We start from the raw sequence: 17,878 nt of genomic DNA on the forward strand, positions 1-17,878 counted from the left end.
TTCCTCCCTGCTCTGTTCATACTTGCTCTCATTATATCAAAGAAGACATTTGGTATCTGTTTTTTAGGGTTTGGCTAGCTTCACTAAGCATAATCTGCTCTAATGCCATCCATTTCCCTGAAAATTCTATGATTTTGTCATTTTTTATTGCTGCATAGTACTCCATTGTGTATAGATGCCACATTTTTTTTATCCATTCGTCTATTGAAGGGCATCTGGGTTGGTTCCACAGTCTAGCTATTGTGAATTGTGCTGCTATGAACATCGATGTGGCAGTGTCCCTGTAGCATGCTCTTTTAAGGTCTTCAGGGAATAGTCCGAGAAGGGCAATAGCAGGGTCAAATGGTGGTTCCATTCCCAGCTTTCCCATGAATCTCCAAACTGCTTTCCAAATTGGCCTCACCAATTTGCAGTCCCACCAGCAATGTACAAGTGTACCCTTTTCTCCACATCCTCGCCAGCACTTGTTGTTGTTTGAATTCATAGTGGCTGCCAATCTTACTGGAGTGAGATGGTATCTTAGGGTGGTTTTGATTTGCATTTCTCTGACTGCTAGAGATGGAGAGCATTTTTTCATGTACTTGTTGATTGATTGAGTTTGAAACTATTAACCTTAGATTATAGTTAAGGAAAGGGAGTCTTGGAGAGTTGAAGCAATCACTGCACATGACAGATCCCTTGCATGGCAGGGCTGAAATTCACATGTTGGAATGGACCCCAGACCATCTGACTGTATATCTCAAGAGTGTTTCTCTGTGCCACAGCAGTCTGCTGGGGGGTGGGGGTGGAGGCTGGGGTCCTTCCATGGGTTAGGAAGTAGGATTGGAGGCCATTCCAAATCCCCAGGGCAATGCCTGGGCCTTTCCTGCTTCACTTTTTCCTTCATTCAGAGAACTGTGCTCCAGGAGCTCTCTTCCCAGTTCCTTTCAGACAGCCTGTGTCATCAGTTTTTCCTAGCAATCCTCTACTTAAAGCATGCATAGAACCATTTATTTTATTTAATTTTATTTCTCATAAATTAGCTTAACAGAAATATATCATACTTCCCCCACAGGGAAACATCAGGTTACATGTAGCTGGAGACAGACAGGACTATGCCCCTGGGCTTGTAACAGGAGCTCTGGGTGGCAGAGGAAGGAGGTTTACGGGAGGGGGGGGGTCTCCCTTTTGGGCAGTGCTGGGCCCAGAAGTATCATCCAGGTCAGGAACAGAGAGCATCCTATCTATGCCCCTCCATCGTCCAAGGCACCCACTCCATGCTGCTTAGGAGGGAAGGATTCGCAGGACATGCACTACACGTGTGCATGCACGTGGTGCATGTGGCATGGTACTGGTCGGGCTGCAAATAGCACTAGTTGCAGAAAGGGAGCACCTGTTTTCTGATAATTACTGTTGACTGCACATTGGGAAAAACGGAAATTCAAATGTCAGAACTCAATAATTGCTATCGCTCCCGGTGTAGAGATTGATGGAACTTGAGCCTCTTCTCTATGCCAGGACCTTTGCCATCTGAACATGTGGCCCCTAGGTACCAACAGCAGGACCAAGGGTGACGTCAACAGGGAAGCACAGGAGTTCTTTGTTCTAATTTGAAATAGTGCACATATCTTTCAGTTAACCTGCTGAAATGGCAAAATTCTTGTGGGTTTCAGTATACTCCCTGAGCTGTGCAACCATCGCCAGAAGCAATTTTAGATTTCTGTTGTCCTAAAAAGAGACCCCATACATATTAGTAGTTATCTCCATTTCCCCAAATGCATCCTTTTTTTCCCTGTATGTATTTGTTTCTTATGTTTATAACATAGAATTATACATACACATGTACACATGTATTATACAATAAAACATGAAGTGTTTTTATATGAATACATATATCTGTATGTGCATAAATATATATGTATATGTGGTCCTAAATACCTTTTAAAATCTCATGTTCCAAACCACTTATTTTTTAACTTTATATTGTATTTTTAATTTAAAAAAAACCCTTTTATCCATTTTAATTCTTTCCCCCACTCCTCAACAGTTTGTTTTTAGCACATTATAGATACACCCTAAATTCTATATACCCTTACTTATCTCAGTAATACTCTCTTGATGGTTAGATTCCACATGCTGTTTAGATACTAAAAAAATATTATATTTGTCCAAAAAACCCTTCTTGAAAACAAAATATTCTGTTTTCAAAGTCATCTCTTTCTTCCTCCAATGAATGTTCATATTACTTATGTTGTTGTCCATTTAGAGATGCATCATATAATTGAAATGTGTTTATTTCAGCAGTTTGATTTCTTTATTTGAGGGTGAGTATCTTTGATGATGTTTAATAAATACCTAGTGTTTTATATAAGAAAATAATTTTGGTGGTACCAAAGACTCTATAGTCCTGATAAATAGTAGTAATTAAGTTAGTAGTAACTTGGTGTTTCTACACCCCAGTGTCAGTAAACAATGATGAATTTAGGGGGTGTCTGTGGTGCTGTTGAAAAGAAATTGGAGAGCAACAGAGTTAAAGCTGTCATTTGGAACAGTTCACCCAGCTAGTTGCAGAATTCAACTCTTCCTTTTTACTGTCACACAAGTGACATTTGTATTGTCCACCTGCAGGTGTTTTCCTTTATTACTTTTATCAGTGTGACTGAGAGCTGTTATTCCAAAGATACACATGCATTGAAGAGGCTCTGTAGTCCTGTGCTGGTCTCAGGATGTGCCAGCATCTTTGCTATGCAGACACTGTGAGGAAGGTGGCTGTGGGACACTTGAGAGCACGCAGCCTTGAAAACAGAAAACCTACCATCAGACTCTGCTTTAACCACTGAGTAGAATGCAGCCTTTCTAAACCAGCTCATCTTTTTGATACTTACTTGTGTCTCCATAAAATGACTTCACTAGTCTTGACCTTCCAGGTTCATGTGGTGCCTCACAGTTATCAGGCCATTGACAGCCTGTGGCCCACGTCCATAAATAAATGGGTTTTTTATTCTTAGAGGGATTGTTATTTAGTAGTAGAGAACTTACAGATTTTGTAATCAGGGGTAATAAAAAAAGCTGTATATTCATATATCAGTTGTCTTTCATATATTTAAAATTCTAAAAGAATTTTTAACACCCAATGTGATAGAACCCTTTTGTTGAGCAAGCTGAAAACAGCTGGTAAAATCTGTTATTCCAGTTCTTTTTCCTCCTTCTCTTCTTTGTCTTCCCCTAAAAATGCATTTCTTTGTATGTAAATCATTTTTTGAAATATTATTTGAAAAATAAAGAGAAGTTATCATTGCAGTATAGCTGCATTAACTTTTTTACTTTTTAGTGAATTATATGTAATAGTAGGGTTAATTTTGACATACTCATAAATCCATACAGCATAATTTCTCTATTTCAATCCCCAGTGCTACCCCCTTTCCTTCCCGATCCCCTCCTTCTGTTCTGTTGATTTTCCTTGTCCATACATTATAGTTACAAATAAGATTATATTTTGGGGGGTATATTCATATATGTACCCAGCATAATTTGGTCACATTTATTCCCCAGTTCTTCCCCCCACTTCTTCTCGACTGATCTCTCTCCTATTTTTATAAGATTCCTTTCTTTTAAATTCATTTTACGCTTTAGTTAAAAGCATATGACATTTGACCCTCTATTTTCTGAGTCTGACTTATTTTACTTAATTCAATCCATTTACAAGTAAAGCCGTAATTTCTTTCTTCTTTATGACTGAATACAACGCCATTGTATGTAAATACCACAGTTTCTTTATCTGCCTCTATTGATGGGCATCTAAGCTGGTTCTATAACTTAGGTATTGTGGATTGTGCTATAAACTTTAATATGCATGTATCACTATAGTATGCTGGTTTTAGCTATTTTGGACAAATACTAAGGAATAGGATGGCTGGGTCATGTGGTGGTTCCATTCTTAGTCTAGCATCATTTCTCCTGTCACACTACCTTAGAGCTGTACATGGAAGCACCTCGCTTGGCAAAACTTAAAATCCAAAGACGTTTGACTCCAAAGTACTCTAACTTCATTGAATATCATGGTACTTTCCTTCCATACCCCTCATAAGAAGTGGGAAGCGAGTTCTTGGGGGTAAGCACATACCTTCACTGACCTCAAGTGGCACCAGAATAATTTGATATTAAAATAATATAGCCTGTGATTCCACCTTTCCGGCCAACATAGAAATGATTGCTAAGTAAAAAACCAACTTAGGAATTGGCATCGGGATTATAAAAACTACCAACTTTACAGGATTGATGTATTGTACATTAATTATTATATAAGTGCAACACATAGAATTTTACCCAACACATAAAAAGACTGCATCAGTGAGAGTTAATATCATTGTTTGTGATACAGTGTTATTGATTTGACCATAATTCAATTTGCTTTTTGTTCTCACTTGTATTCAGTTTACTTTTCTTTCTTACTCCATAGGTCAAACTGTGCTGAAAATATCCGCAAACACATTTTACATACTGGCAAACATGAAGGAGTCAAGATGTACAACTGCCCCAAATGTGATTATGGGACAAATGTCCCTGTGGAGTTCCGGAATCACTTGAAAGAACAACATCCTGATATCGAGAATCCTGACCTCGCATACTTGCATGCTGGTAAGGATAGAAACTATTAAAATACTTATTGTTTTTAGCACTTAATTGATCACAGTAGTTGCAATGCTCTTTGTACATTACCATGATCAATTTTAATGAAGTAGAGTGAAATGGTGTCTACCTTGAGATCTGTACCAAAGTGTACTCTGGTGTTTGTATCACTTGACTTTGAAAATAGGCCTTTTTTCACTGGATTTTATCATAGAAACAAATCTCCCAAAATAATCATCCTAGGACAACAAAGCAAATAACTGCAAATATTGAAAACATAGTGGAGCTGAAATGAAAGTTGTTTAAGCTTTATATTTTAACTAACTGGTAAAAGTTAATTTTTTGAAAAAATGTTTGTGATTTAGAATGTTATTCCCTATCCCTGTACACCATCATTTTCCAGCGAAAACCAGGCGAAGAGAAGAATGTGACTGAGGAGGATGCACCAAGCATCTCGTGGGTAACAGAGTGCTGCTCGCTTCCCAGAATTGGAGGCGTACCATCACTCAGGTTTTGAAGATATGCTGGCCACGGCAGTGGGTACCAGGCTTGTTTTGGATTATAGGTCAGATACTCCAGAAGGTGTCATGCCCACAGGGTAATGCAGATCTGCTGTCACTCAGTGTTTTGTTTAATTAACAAGTTCCTTGACTCTTGATAGATTATGGGCATGGGGTCTTATTTGAAGAAGTACTTGACGATGAAGTCAACTTAAAGGTGTCCCAAGATGTAGCCCAACAGCACTGTGTGTCAGTGCTGCCCGTGCACCCTGGGTCTGTTGGAAGCAGTGGCCGGACACAGTGAGAGCCTTCTGTCCCGCTTCTTCTCCCATGTTGGCTGCATAACCTCGGGTAGGCTGACCACATAGAGCCTCGGGTTTGTCAGGTGTAAGTCTTATACCTTTGGTGAGGTATACATTAGAATGCAATTATTTGTTTGCTGCTGGTACGTTCCATAAGATTTTTCAATTTACGTTGAAATGACTGACGGATTTAAATGATGGTAGGATGTCTCATTTCACAGTCTGTTGTATGCAGGACCATCTTTGTAAACAAACAAAAGCAGATGTCTCTGCTCTTTCCTTTTGGCAAGGTTGTCAGTGGGTTTTGAACTGAACTTTTTTTTCAGCTTTAGTTCACATAGATAAAATCAAGTTGCAATATCTCTGGCCATCAGCACTGGGGGTTCTTCGTAAATATGTAAATACATGAGCATGGCAGCACAGATACTGGAGGCACAACCTGTGGGGGGGCACTTCCAGAACATGCAGGTGAGGTGAACTGTGGTGCCCAGGTTGTCAGTAACATCCCTTCAGGTAATGCTGCTCCACCTGCATCACAGTGCAGGACTGCCATCTTTCTTCCCCTTCCATTCCCCTAACGGGAAACAAGACCAACAGGTTATTTGCCTTAAATAAAGTATCTCTAACTTTTAAAGGAAACAAATGCCAACATAAAGGGGACAATGGTGGTGAAGGTAGCCACGTGTTCCTTCTATGTTTTGCACAGTAAGAGTAAACTGCTGTGCTCATGTGATCCCTGCTCTGGTGATGGTGAGTGCTGCTTGGTGATATGCTTTATAGAATAATTAGCTATAAAAAATTTAAGTTTTGAGTAAATTCCTACTTTCTTGTATATGCCTTGCTAATGAGTGCTTAGTTCTGGTTTTCTCTTTAAACTTTTGTACTTCTGATAGGGGCATTTTCTAAGACAGAGTGGCATCTTCACAAGAAGAGCTCCTATGACACGTGGATCTGTTGAGTGTCTGTCCTTCCTGTGCTGCCAGTAGTACTGTTAGTCATAATTTTGTTTTGATAATTTGGCTCATTAAGACAAAACTTTAAAAACATGAAGTTTTTGATCCTGGAATTCTTAATCATCTATGGTGCATTTCAGTATGATAATGAAATTGAACTGCCACTGCTGTCACTGGGGTGTTTGTGGTGGTACCAGGTAGCAGCTGAGCATCTCCTAGAGGGAGCTAGTGTTTAGTGTCTTCAAATGGCAGGAAGCCTGAGGGAGGTTGGAGAACAGTCTTAGCTGCGTTCTCCAGCACCTATCAACAAGCTGAGGATTTTGTAACCCAAAGCTCAGTGAAGCATGTCATACAGTTCTTTCAATAAAAGATTGAGTTCAAAACTTCCATAAATACCCCACCTACTCAAATCACTTTTTTTTTTTCTTTTTCTTTTCTCAGTACTATGGATTGATCTTGGGACCTCACACATGCTAGGGTAGGGCAGGCACTCTACCACTGACCTGCATCCCCACCCCTTTTTATTTTGTTTTGAGACAGTCTCTCTCTCATTTTCCCTACCTGACCTAGAACTTGCATTCTCCTGCTTCAGCTTCTGAGTACGAGAATGAGAGATGTGCTTCACCATGCACAGCAAATCACTCTCATCTATCAAGCTATTCCATGTGTGATAGACATCAGAAAGTCCATTCGTTGGAAAACATGACAGTAGCAAAGACTGCAAAGAGTGAGATTTGGGTATTTAAAATTTTAATTGAGATTGTATTTGGAAAATATTAAAATAGGTATTTTGTTTTTGTTTTAGAGCAATTCTACGGAAAGAGGTTTTTTGTGCTGTCTGTTCCCTTGGGGTCTCTACACTGGTGTGCAGCTGCATTATGCAGGCGATGTAGTCTACACAAATTCCAGAAAACTTGAGTTTTCTGGAGACCAATTCAGGTCCCTGCTGTGACACTTTGTAAGGTTGGGTATCTTTAGATATCTCTGAGTTTCAGATTTTATTATTTTTTTTATCTCTTTAGAATTATATTTATTTTTTTTATTGGTTGTTCAAAACATTACATAGTTCTTGATATATCATATTTCACACTTTGATTCAAGTGGGTTATGAACTCCCATTTTTACCCCGTATAGAGATTGCAGAGTCACATCAGTTACACTTCCACTGATTTACATATTGACATACTCATGTCTGTTGTATTCAGCTGCCTTTCCTATCCTCTACTATCCCCCCTCCCCTCCCCTCCCCTCCCCTCTTCTCTCTCTACCCCCTCTACTGTAATTCATTTCTCCCCCTTGTATTATTTTTCCCTTTCCCCTCACTTCCTCTTGTATGTAATTGTGTATAACCCTAAGGGTCTCCTTCCATTTCCAAGCCATTTCCTTTCTCTCTCCCTGTCCCTCCCACCTCTCATCCCTGTTTAATGTTATTCATCTTCTCATGCTCTTCTTCCCTACTCTGTTCTTAGTTACTCTCCTTATATCAAAGAAGACATTTGGCATTTGTTTTTTAGGGATTGGCTAGCTTCACTTAGCATAATCTGCTCTAATGCCATCCATTTCCCTCCAAATTCTATAATTTTGTCATTTCTTAATGCAGAGTAATACTCCATTGTGTATAAATGCCACATTTTTTTTATCCATTCATCTATTGAAGGGCATCTAGGTTGGTTCCACAGTCTTGCTATTGTGAATTGTGCTGCTATGAACATCGATGTAGCAGTGTCCCTGTAGCATGCTCTTTTTAGGTCTTTAGGGAATAGACCGAGAAGGGGAATAGTTGGGTCAAATGGTGGTTCCATTCCCAGCTTTCCAAGAAATCTCCATACTGCTTTCCAAATTGGTTGCACCAATTTGCAGTCCCACCAACAATGTACAAGTGTACCCTTTTCCCCACATCCTCGCCAGCACTTGTTGTTGTTTGACTTCATAGTGGCTGCCAATCTTACTGGAGTGAGATGATATCTTAGGGTGGTTTTGATTTGCATTTCTCTGACTGCTAGCGATGGTGAGCATTTTTTCATGTACTTGTTGATTGATTGTATGTCCTCCTCTGAGAAGTGTCTGTTTAGGTCCTTGGCCCATTTGTTGATTGGGTTATTTGTTATCTTATTGTCTAATTTTTTGAGTTCTTTATATACTCCGGATATTAGGGCTCTATCTGAAGTGTGAGGAGTAAAGATTTGTTCCCATGATGTAGGCTCCCTATTTACCTCTCTTATTGTTTCTTTTGCTGAGAAAAAACTTTTTAGTTTGAGCAAGTCCCATTTGTTGATTCTAGATATTAATTCTTGTGCTATGGGTGTCCTATTGAGGAATTTGGATCCCGACCCCACAGTGTGTAGGTCGTAGCCAACTTTTTCTTCTATCAGATGCCTTGTCTCTGGTTTGATATCAAGCTCCTTGATCCATTTTGAGTTAACTTTTGTGCATGGCGAGAGAAAGGGATTCAGTTTCATTTTGTTGCATATGGATTTCCAGTTTTCCCAGCACCATTTGTTGAAGATGCTATCCTTCCTCCATTGCATGCTTTTAGCCCCTTTATCAAATATAAGAAAGTTGTAGTTTTGTGGGTTGGTTTCTGTGTCCTCTATTCTGTACCATTGGTCCACCCGCCTGTTTTGGTACCAATACCATGCTGTTTTTGTTACTATTGCTCTGTAGTATAGTTTGAAGTCTGGTATCGCTATACCACCTGATTAAGGAGGAAATTAAAAAATTCTTAGAGATAAATGAAAACACAGACACAACATATCGGAATCTATGGGACACATTGAAAGCAGTTCTAAGAGGAAAATTCAGTGCATGGAGTTCACTCCTTAAAAAAGAAAAAACCAACAAATAAATGATCTCATACTTCATCTCAAAATCCTAGAAAAAGAAGAGCAAAATAACAGCAAAAGAAGTAGAAGGCAAGAAATAATTAAAATCAGAGCCGAAATTAATGAAATCGAAACAAAAGAAACAATTGAGTTTCAGATTTTAGATTTATATATTCACAGACACATGTGCTCACATACAATGAGGAATGTGTATACTCTTAGAATTAGAGAATGTCCCTTGGTATCTGTGCAGTACCTCTTGCCACATTTCTACTGTGTTGCCAATTCTGCTTTCTTGCAAGCAGCATCTACTTGGCATTTTGTGCTTTTTTCTGCTCAGACAATGTTAACCTTTTACATGAAATACTGTCTTTTACTTAGTATTTATACCTAAAATAATTATTGATATATTCATCACAGTCAGAAACCAAAGCTATCCAAATGTACATCAAGTAGAATATGTAAAGATTATACATTTACATGGTAGAATACTTATTTTGGTAAGAATGAATGAACTGTAACTATGAGCAGCAGTGTAATATAGATATCCATCACATCACTGGATGAACTAAGCCAGAATTTCAGAAATCTAGTCCATATAATTTCATTTATATTAATAGAAACACAGTCAGAATTTATCTGTGGTCTTAAACATCAGGGTAAATGCTCCCTGTGGTTATCATCAATGGAATAAGTCCCAGTGGTGCTAGTCACATTCTGCTCTTTAGTCCCTGTGTCAGGACACAGTTGTGTTCAGTCTGAGAAAATTCATAAAACTCCTAGGAGCTTGGCACTTTTCTGTGTATACTTTTTTTAAAACATCCCCCTGCAGATTTCTAGAGTGGTCCATTTATGTCCACTCTATATCTAGTATGATGAGTACTTACATTCACATTAATCCCTACAAATCTGACATTGCATTAAGAGTGGCCAGAATTCTCTCTCTGTAGATCACAATGTTTTTTCTGTTTAGTGTAATCATGTTTCCTCAAAAATTGTCTTGATTTGATATCTGCAGTTTTTGCAACCTGTCTTCTTTACTATCTTTCTTATCCATGAATAAGCTTTTTATTCACTATACCTTGAAAATTAATTGAATATTGTCTGTGTTTGCAGTCCTAGTGGCCTTCAGTCTGACTTTACACATAGTTCTCCCCAGTAGTTGTTTGACAGAATGCTGTGAACATAACCCCAAAGAAAGGGGGTGACAGTGGGGTAGGCCAAAGTGGGGCTCAGGAAAGCCCACTGAGTCATCAGGGATTGGGCTGAGAAGAACGAGGGTTTTTTTCCAAGTGAAAGACTTGTGGTTCTGCCTTTTAGCCCAGAGACTCCTTTTGCCATTGAAGTAATCTTCCTGGTTCCTGGACAGGTTCCCACTAGAACTCCCAGGGTTGTGTGACCTTTTCCCAGAGTGTGATCACTGCATCAAGACTACAAGGTTTCATATTTCTGAGAATCCTAGACTTTAAATGTAGTTTTCTAACAGTAATGATCAAATGTTGTTTGTGCAGGAGAAATTAAATGATGACATGGTATTTTTCTTAATTTCCTTTATTTTTCTACTATCATACTTTTGTATTATATTTAAATTAATCAAATCCCCACATCTTTTTTTTCTCCCTACTGATAACTGATTCAGTACCATTTAAACTAAACTTAATTCCTTAATTTTATCCAAGTTTTTACTTAGGCAGGCTAAGTTTCATATTCTACCTCTGAGCCCTTTGCTTCACATGTCACAGTTAAGGTTAAACAGCTGTAGCCTTTTGTCTTACCCATTCCCTCTTAGCTAGCTATATTTCCAGGTTTCCTGGCATAAAAGGCTCCTTTCGTTGGTGTTCTCCTGGGCAGAGTCCTGTAGCACACAGTCTTTCCCAGATTCCTCTTGGCCTCTGTTTCCACCCCTGCTGCTTTTATCTCCTTTGTTAGTTGGGTGTGCTGACACATGTCATGGCATCCTGTACAATAAGTCATTTTATGAGAAGGTCCAAAAATTTCTGGAAAAGCTGACAGGTTCTTATTGGTTCTCTCTTACATGAACCAATTATTATTTCAACCTAAAAAGGAACAATTTTTTCTGACAAGATTGCCTTTGGCAAATCTATGCTGACTCACCCCTATTAAGTTGTACTTCCCCAAATGTATCATTAAGCTCATCCATAAGTATCATCTCACATTTATTTCCTAATATAGATGTTAGACATACAGGTCTATAATTTTCAGCCTCTCTCCCTCTTTCTTGTTAACCTTCAGACTGGATCCTGTGTTTTCCAGTCTCCTGGTTCTTTACCACTAACAAAAGACTTCCTAAAATAATTAGCAGTCCAACTAATGTCACCCAAGACAGCATCCCTGGGTTAATTTACTGTTTTTCTTAACTGCTGCAAAAGTCTTTGTTCCTCTCACACTCCTGTCTCCATACTCTGGCGTCTTCTGCTGTGGTAATGTCCTCGATGTCCCTCACAGCCTGGCAAGTGGGTATTTCAGCATCTGGCCTTTCTCTTCACTCTTTCTTCCTCTCCTGCCTGTTGGAATCCCTACATTTAGGATGAACTGTCCTCACAGTTGTTGGGTGAATAACAGCAGAGCAGTATTTTTACCAGCCTAGCTTTTCCTATAATATAATTGGTATTTAGGAAAATCTCATTCATGGATGTTTATTAGTAAATACGTTAAGCAGATCTTTAGATCTCACCGCCATTCCTCATTTTTTAAATAACGTGCTAGAATAGTTTTTTTTTCCCAAAAGCTTCTAATGATACATCCTTAAATCCTCTTACAATTAATCTGCGTGAGAAAAAAATACATTCTAACTTTCCTTTTGTAAAAAGTGAAAGAAACCTCTAACCTGCTTGACCCTGTGGAATCATGTTAGAGAAATAAGTGCTACTGTCTTTCTGGCCCATCCTCTGGCCCCTTCCCCTCAGCAGCCCTGCAGAGGGGGGCCCTAACTGTTGTGGAGTTCTAAATCCACACTCCATTCTGAATAGCTTCTTCTTAAGTGGCTAGGAGTAGCACTGAAGTACCATGTTTTCCACACCATCACATTTGGCCTTTCCAGTTAATAAGAAAGAAAGAGGAAGGGTAATCATAGCACCATGCTTCCCCGTGGGCCCTTAAATCTTCAAAACAAATCTCTCTGATAGGTGTTATTCCCCATTTAATGATTTTTAAGAATGGGTCCTTAAGTCGGTAAGTTGCCTAAGGATACATAACCAGAGTGTTCCTGAATCAAATCCATGGCTTTTCCCACGAATTCCAATACATAAACCACTGTCAGAGAGTGAAATTCTTATCAGGGAAACCTTGAAATTTTTAAAATTTCCAATTAACTGGTTACATGTGTTAGGAAGTAAAATTATATAACTTTTAAACCGGCATGATAAACAGATGTAACAGTTTCACAGATGTAACCCCAGCTGGCAAGTCCAGAGCCAACCACCTGAATGCCAGACAGCGGAAGGCACATGTGCTGGGTATGGATGTGGACTTCCCCATGGAGTTGGGTGGCTCTGAGCAAGGTCCTCATCAGGCTGTTTCTGTTCTCAACCACATAGTGACTAACAGGGTTTGCTTCTCTTTTGTAAGCGTGGTTCAAATAAAGTCAGAGTACACAATTAAAATGCAGCTCCTGTTTGTGTCCCCTAGCGAGATTGCTGAAATCCATGAAAACCCACTCAGTTAACCATTTTAATGAGTCTCAGGTCCTTGGGTCACTCAAACTCATCGCATAGCTACATGATTTTTAAAAAAAGTTTTAAAGTATTAATTAAAGTCAAGTCCTCTTCACATCTATGTCAGCCAGAGCCTTCAGGAAACTTTCTTCAGTTCTTCTGGCCTCACTGCTGCAGGGTGACACAGGCACAAGGCCCTGCATTTGCCTCATCCACTGGTAAAAATGGAACCTTTACAGGGCGAGCATTTACATTTGCAGCACTCATGAACTGGCTTCTGAAAGTTAAAATAGTTTAAAAAAAAAAAAAGGAAATCCTGATAACTTCATTTATCAAAATTTTAAGGGAAAAGTTGATTTTCAAAAGTTATAGTATAGCAATATTATCAAGTAATTAATATAGCTTTTACTTTTTTATGCCCATTCTTCAGTTGTTTAATTCGATATGGCTTATTTATTTAAAAAATTTATATACCTACATACATGTATTTTGACCCCAATTAAAAGATGTTTTTATATGAGAGAAAAATAGTAGGTATTGACAAGCCTTGTTGTTTATGCTGTGTACCAGATTATTGTTTCAGGTGAAGCCATTTAATGAAGAATAGCATCACAAGGTTTTCAAATTATGAGGTAAATTTAGATATATTGTTTAGTTATCTTTGAAATTTTAGTTCACAATATAAAGTAATGTACATTATAACTCTTGAAAGTTAATATATTTCTATTTTCAGTAAGTAAAATAACCATTGTAAAGTTTTTTTTTCAGATTTTTTAAGTAATCTTAAACTTACAGAAAAGTTGCAAAAATAATAGAGTTCTCCTAAATCCTTCACCAAACCTTCCCAAATGTTAACATCATGTAACCACAGTACAATTCTGAAAACCAGAAAAGTTAGCTTTGGTAGAGTACTATTTCTTACTCTGTATTCTTTATTCATACTCCACCAGTTCCTCTACTCACACCGTTTTCTTTCCAGAATTCTTTCCAGGGACCAGCACCAGCATTCTCTTTGGTTGTCATGTCTTATTGGTCTTCTTCAGTATATGATAGTTTTACAGTCTTTCGGGACCTTTATACTTTTAAAATGGGTTAGTTATTTTATAGACTGTTCCTTAACTTGGGGTGAACTAGTGTTTACCATGATGAGGTTGAGGCTCTGTAAGATGATCCCAGAAGGGGTACACATCATATCAGGGGCATGCTATGACTGCAGGTAGTGACCTGATACTTGTAGTTCATACAAATAGGCTGTTTCTCCTCAAAACATTTGCCCACTAATTTTGACATTCATTATTGGTTCCTGTCCGAAATAGATCTGTGGTATTCACATGCTGACTTTTCTCTTTACTTCCTTCTGTCTACTTTTAATAATTGAACTTCTGTAAGGAATATCTGCCCCTTCTCTTCCAATAATTTATTTGTTCGGCTTATTTCAGCATGGACTTCCTTGATAATCATCATTTTTGGCCACTGGGCACTCTTTCAGGTGGGCTCCTGTGCTCTTTGATGTGTCTCCTCACTTGATCAGTATCTCTGTACTTTGTGCCTCTGTGACATACTTTGGGTTTATTTTATGTTTTCCCTGCTCTGATCCTGAAGTCAACCACTTCTTGAAGGGGCCCTGGTTCTAGTGATTGGAGACTGGTATTCATAAAACAAAATACCTACACTAGGCATATATACTGCTTCTGGGTGCCTCTCTTCCAGGCCTTCTCGCAGGCTGAGTATTGAATGCATGTATGAATACAAAACCCCAGCATATCTGTGAATCTTTGTCACCTGGGTTAAACAAGGGTTTATTTTAATTTTCTTTTCAGGGGCGGGAGGAGAGTAGGGGTGGTGGTGAGGGATGTGCCATACCAAAATTACAGGCTCAAAAAATATATATATATGGATGAATTGAACTTCATCAAAGCTAAAAAAAATTGTTCTTTAAAGAGACCATCAGGAAGATAAAATGAGGGGCTAGGGTTATACCTCAGTGGTAGAGTACTTGCCTAATGTGTAAGCCACTGGGTTCGATCCTCAGCACCACCTAATAAATAAAAAAAAATAACAAAGGTATTTAGTCCATCTACAACAAAAACAAATAAATAAATAAAAGAAGAAGATAAAGAGAAAACCAATAAAACAGGACAAAACATTTACAATTCTAGCTCATGAGGGCCTATATTCAGAATATAGAAGGCGCTCAACAGTGGCAAGGCAGATAACCTTCATAAAAGTGGACAAAGGATTAGAAGAGCCATTTCCCCCAAAGAAGATTTACAGATGGCCAGTAAACAAATAGAAATATGCTCAGCATCATTAACATCATGACTCATTAGGAAAACGCATATCAAAACCAAATGAAATGCCACATCTAGGTCATTTATTCCTTTTGGCAATTATGAATAGAGATGCTGTAAACATTCATATATAGGTTTCTGTGTAAATATAAGTTACCTAGAAACGAGACAACTAATATCTTAACTGTCCAACTATTTCCCTGGGTGTTTGTGCATTTTGTAGCACCACCAGCAGTGTTTGACAGCCTTGTAGCACCACATCTTCAACAGTAATTGGCACTGCGGGTTCATGTTCTGAGTCTTTTTTTTTTTTTTAAGTGGTAGATGGACACATTACCTTATTCTATTTATTTATTTTTATTTGGTGCTGAGAATCAAACCCAGTGCCTCACACGTACTAGGCAAGTGCTCTACCACTAAGCCACAACCCCAGCCCCTGAGTCTTTCTTTTAGGCGTTGAGTGTACCTCATGGCTCTGATTTATTTCTGACTGATCACTGTGTTGTGGAGCATCAAGTCACATGCCCATTCACACCTGGATATGTCCTTGATGAAGTGTATTTTGAAGTAGTTTCGTGCCCGTGCCCGTCATGGCAGACACGTGTGCCACTCTGTGCCATGGGGAAGTGGGAAAACCCCAGGCCGCTGCAGAGTTTAAAAAAAAAAACAAAAAACTTGAAGTAGTTTCTCCTTTTTTTCTTTGGGTTGAGTTCAGGGTATTTCTTTTGTATGTTTTTTATACAAGACTTTTGTCAGAAATATGATTTTCCATTATTTTCTAACTTTTTTCTTCTCAACAGTGTCGTGTCTTTTGCAAACAAAAGTTTAAACTAGTTCCTTTTATTTTTTTCTATATGATTTTTGCTTTTGATGTGGTATCTAAAAATTACTTGCTTAACTCAAGTCACAAAGAATAACTCTTATTTTTCTTTTGGAAGCTTGATTCTTTTACATTCTTCATTTAGGTCTATGATCCATTTTGAGTTGCATTTTGTTTAGCATGAAGTATGAGTCAGGGCTCTTCTTTCTACAGATAGGTGTCGTCTTTGTTGAGCAACATTTGTTAAATTAACTTTGAATTTTTCTTAAAAATAAGTCAGCATTTCTTTAGATCTGATTCTTTACTCATAGAAATTTCTAAAAGTAAGCATACATGAATTTTAAATTTAAAATAAAAAAGTAAAGGTCCATTAACAACTAAAAGAATGTTTAAAAAAAATAGGAGCTGGGGTTGTGGCTCAGTGGTAGAGTACTTGCTAGCATGTATGAGGCCCTGTGTTAGATTCTCAGCACAGCATATAAATAAACAAAATAAAGATCCATTGACCACTAAAAAAAATATATTAAAAAAAAAAGAAATTGTCCAATTTGTTGTGGTCACTGTCTTCCTCCTCTCTTAAATGACTGGATGAGGGCACTTACCATGTCATTTATAAAATCCAATGGACAGATATAATGAGATTTGTAAATTGTGCTAGGAATATAGTGACCTGTGAGATTATTATTTTTTAATTTTTTTATAAGAATAAGAAAATGTTTTTTGCTTATGATACAATTCTTCTTAGGTGAGCTTTGCCATCATTTCAAACAGTACTCACCTATTTCATACTGTTGTTTGCTATGTATTCATTCATCACTTAATGTGGATGTGTTCTGAGAAATGTGTCATTAGGTGATTTTGTGATTGTATGAACACGGAGTGTAGTTTCACAAACCTAGATAGTATAGCCTACCACATCCTTAGGTTATATGGTACTTGTCTGTATATCTGCATATGAATGTACTCATACACATACATATATATGATATGGCTTATTGCTTCTACAGCCATGGTGAACAAAATAACATGAGATTAAATTGAACACAAGAGAAATGCTGCAATCTAGAGACTATTTTACTTCTTGTACAAGTGGAATCATACAGTTGTCTTCTGTGACTATCTTGTCGCATTTAGCATAACGTCCTCAAGGCTCATCTGTGTCATGGCATTTGCCAGAGCTTCCTTCCTCTTTAAGGCTGAATAATATGCATTTCATCACAGCTTTTGAAAATTACAGAAGCAGAAACAATTGCTCTTGTCAGTGTTCTAGACTCGCCTGTCTTAGCAGGTACTGTACAGGCTTCCTGGCTGATGAGGAATTGTTCAGGGCAGGATGCTACTGGGAAGGGGAAAGTGAAAATGGGAAGAATTATACAAAAATTATTCTCATTGCCTTGAGCATGAGTATAAGTAAATAGACCAAATGATGTTAAGTGATACATCTGAATTATATAAGTCATTTCAGTACAGTTTCAAAATTGAGGAAAAATAAGCAGAATATTTGAACTTATAAATATGCTTACTTTCATGTTGTTTCCATTTTTAAAGTAAGATTAGAAATACTTACATAAGTTCTTTTAATAGATGAAAATCCATTATTGTAAAGTAGTCACTTGAATCACCTAATAGCTTTTACTGCAGCAGAATATGGCGTAGGCCCCGACTTGATAAAACAGTGGTTTTTGATGGCTGGTCTAGATTATTCTTAAAAAGCTCTGCTCAGACATGTTCACTCTTGTCACAGCTATTAGTGCCATTTGTTGAATAGCATGTCAGTATGATTGGCAGGGAGTCATTCTTTCTTCTTGTGAAAAAATCATAATTTTAGTCCATGCTTAAAATAAAAACCTAGCATAAGTGATTTCCTGTTTGTAAAGGCAAAGGCAAGATTTCTTTGGAGGTAGAATA

At 38.0% G+C, this 17,878-nt stretch overlaps 1 protein-coding gene across 2 annotated transcripts in view; it reads left to right on the forward strand.

The window, feature by feature from the left end:
• ZNF407 (zinc finger protein 407) overlaps nucleotides 1-17,878 on the forward strand; it is a 434,011-nt gene that overhangs the window by 299,483 nt on the left and 116,650 nt on the right. For both annotated transcript variants that reach the window (XM_081262959.1, XM_081262960.1), the window contains one exon: nucleotides 4,439-4,617. In XM_081262959.1, coding sequence (XP_081119085.1) covers nucleotides 4,439-4,617 — 179 coding nt within the window. The remainder of the gene's footprint in view (nucleotides 1-4,438; nucleotides 4,618-17,878) is intronic.

The sequence above is a fragment of the Spermophilus citellus genome (genome assembly GCF_964194105.1).
Source record: "Spermophilus citellus genome assembly, chromosome: 12".
NCBI classification, from domain to species: Eukaryota; Metazoa; Chordata; class Mammalia; order Rodentia; family Sciuridae; genus Spermophilus; species Spermophilus citellus.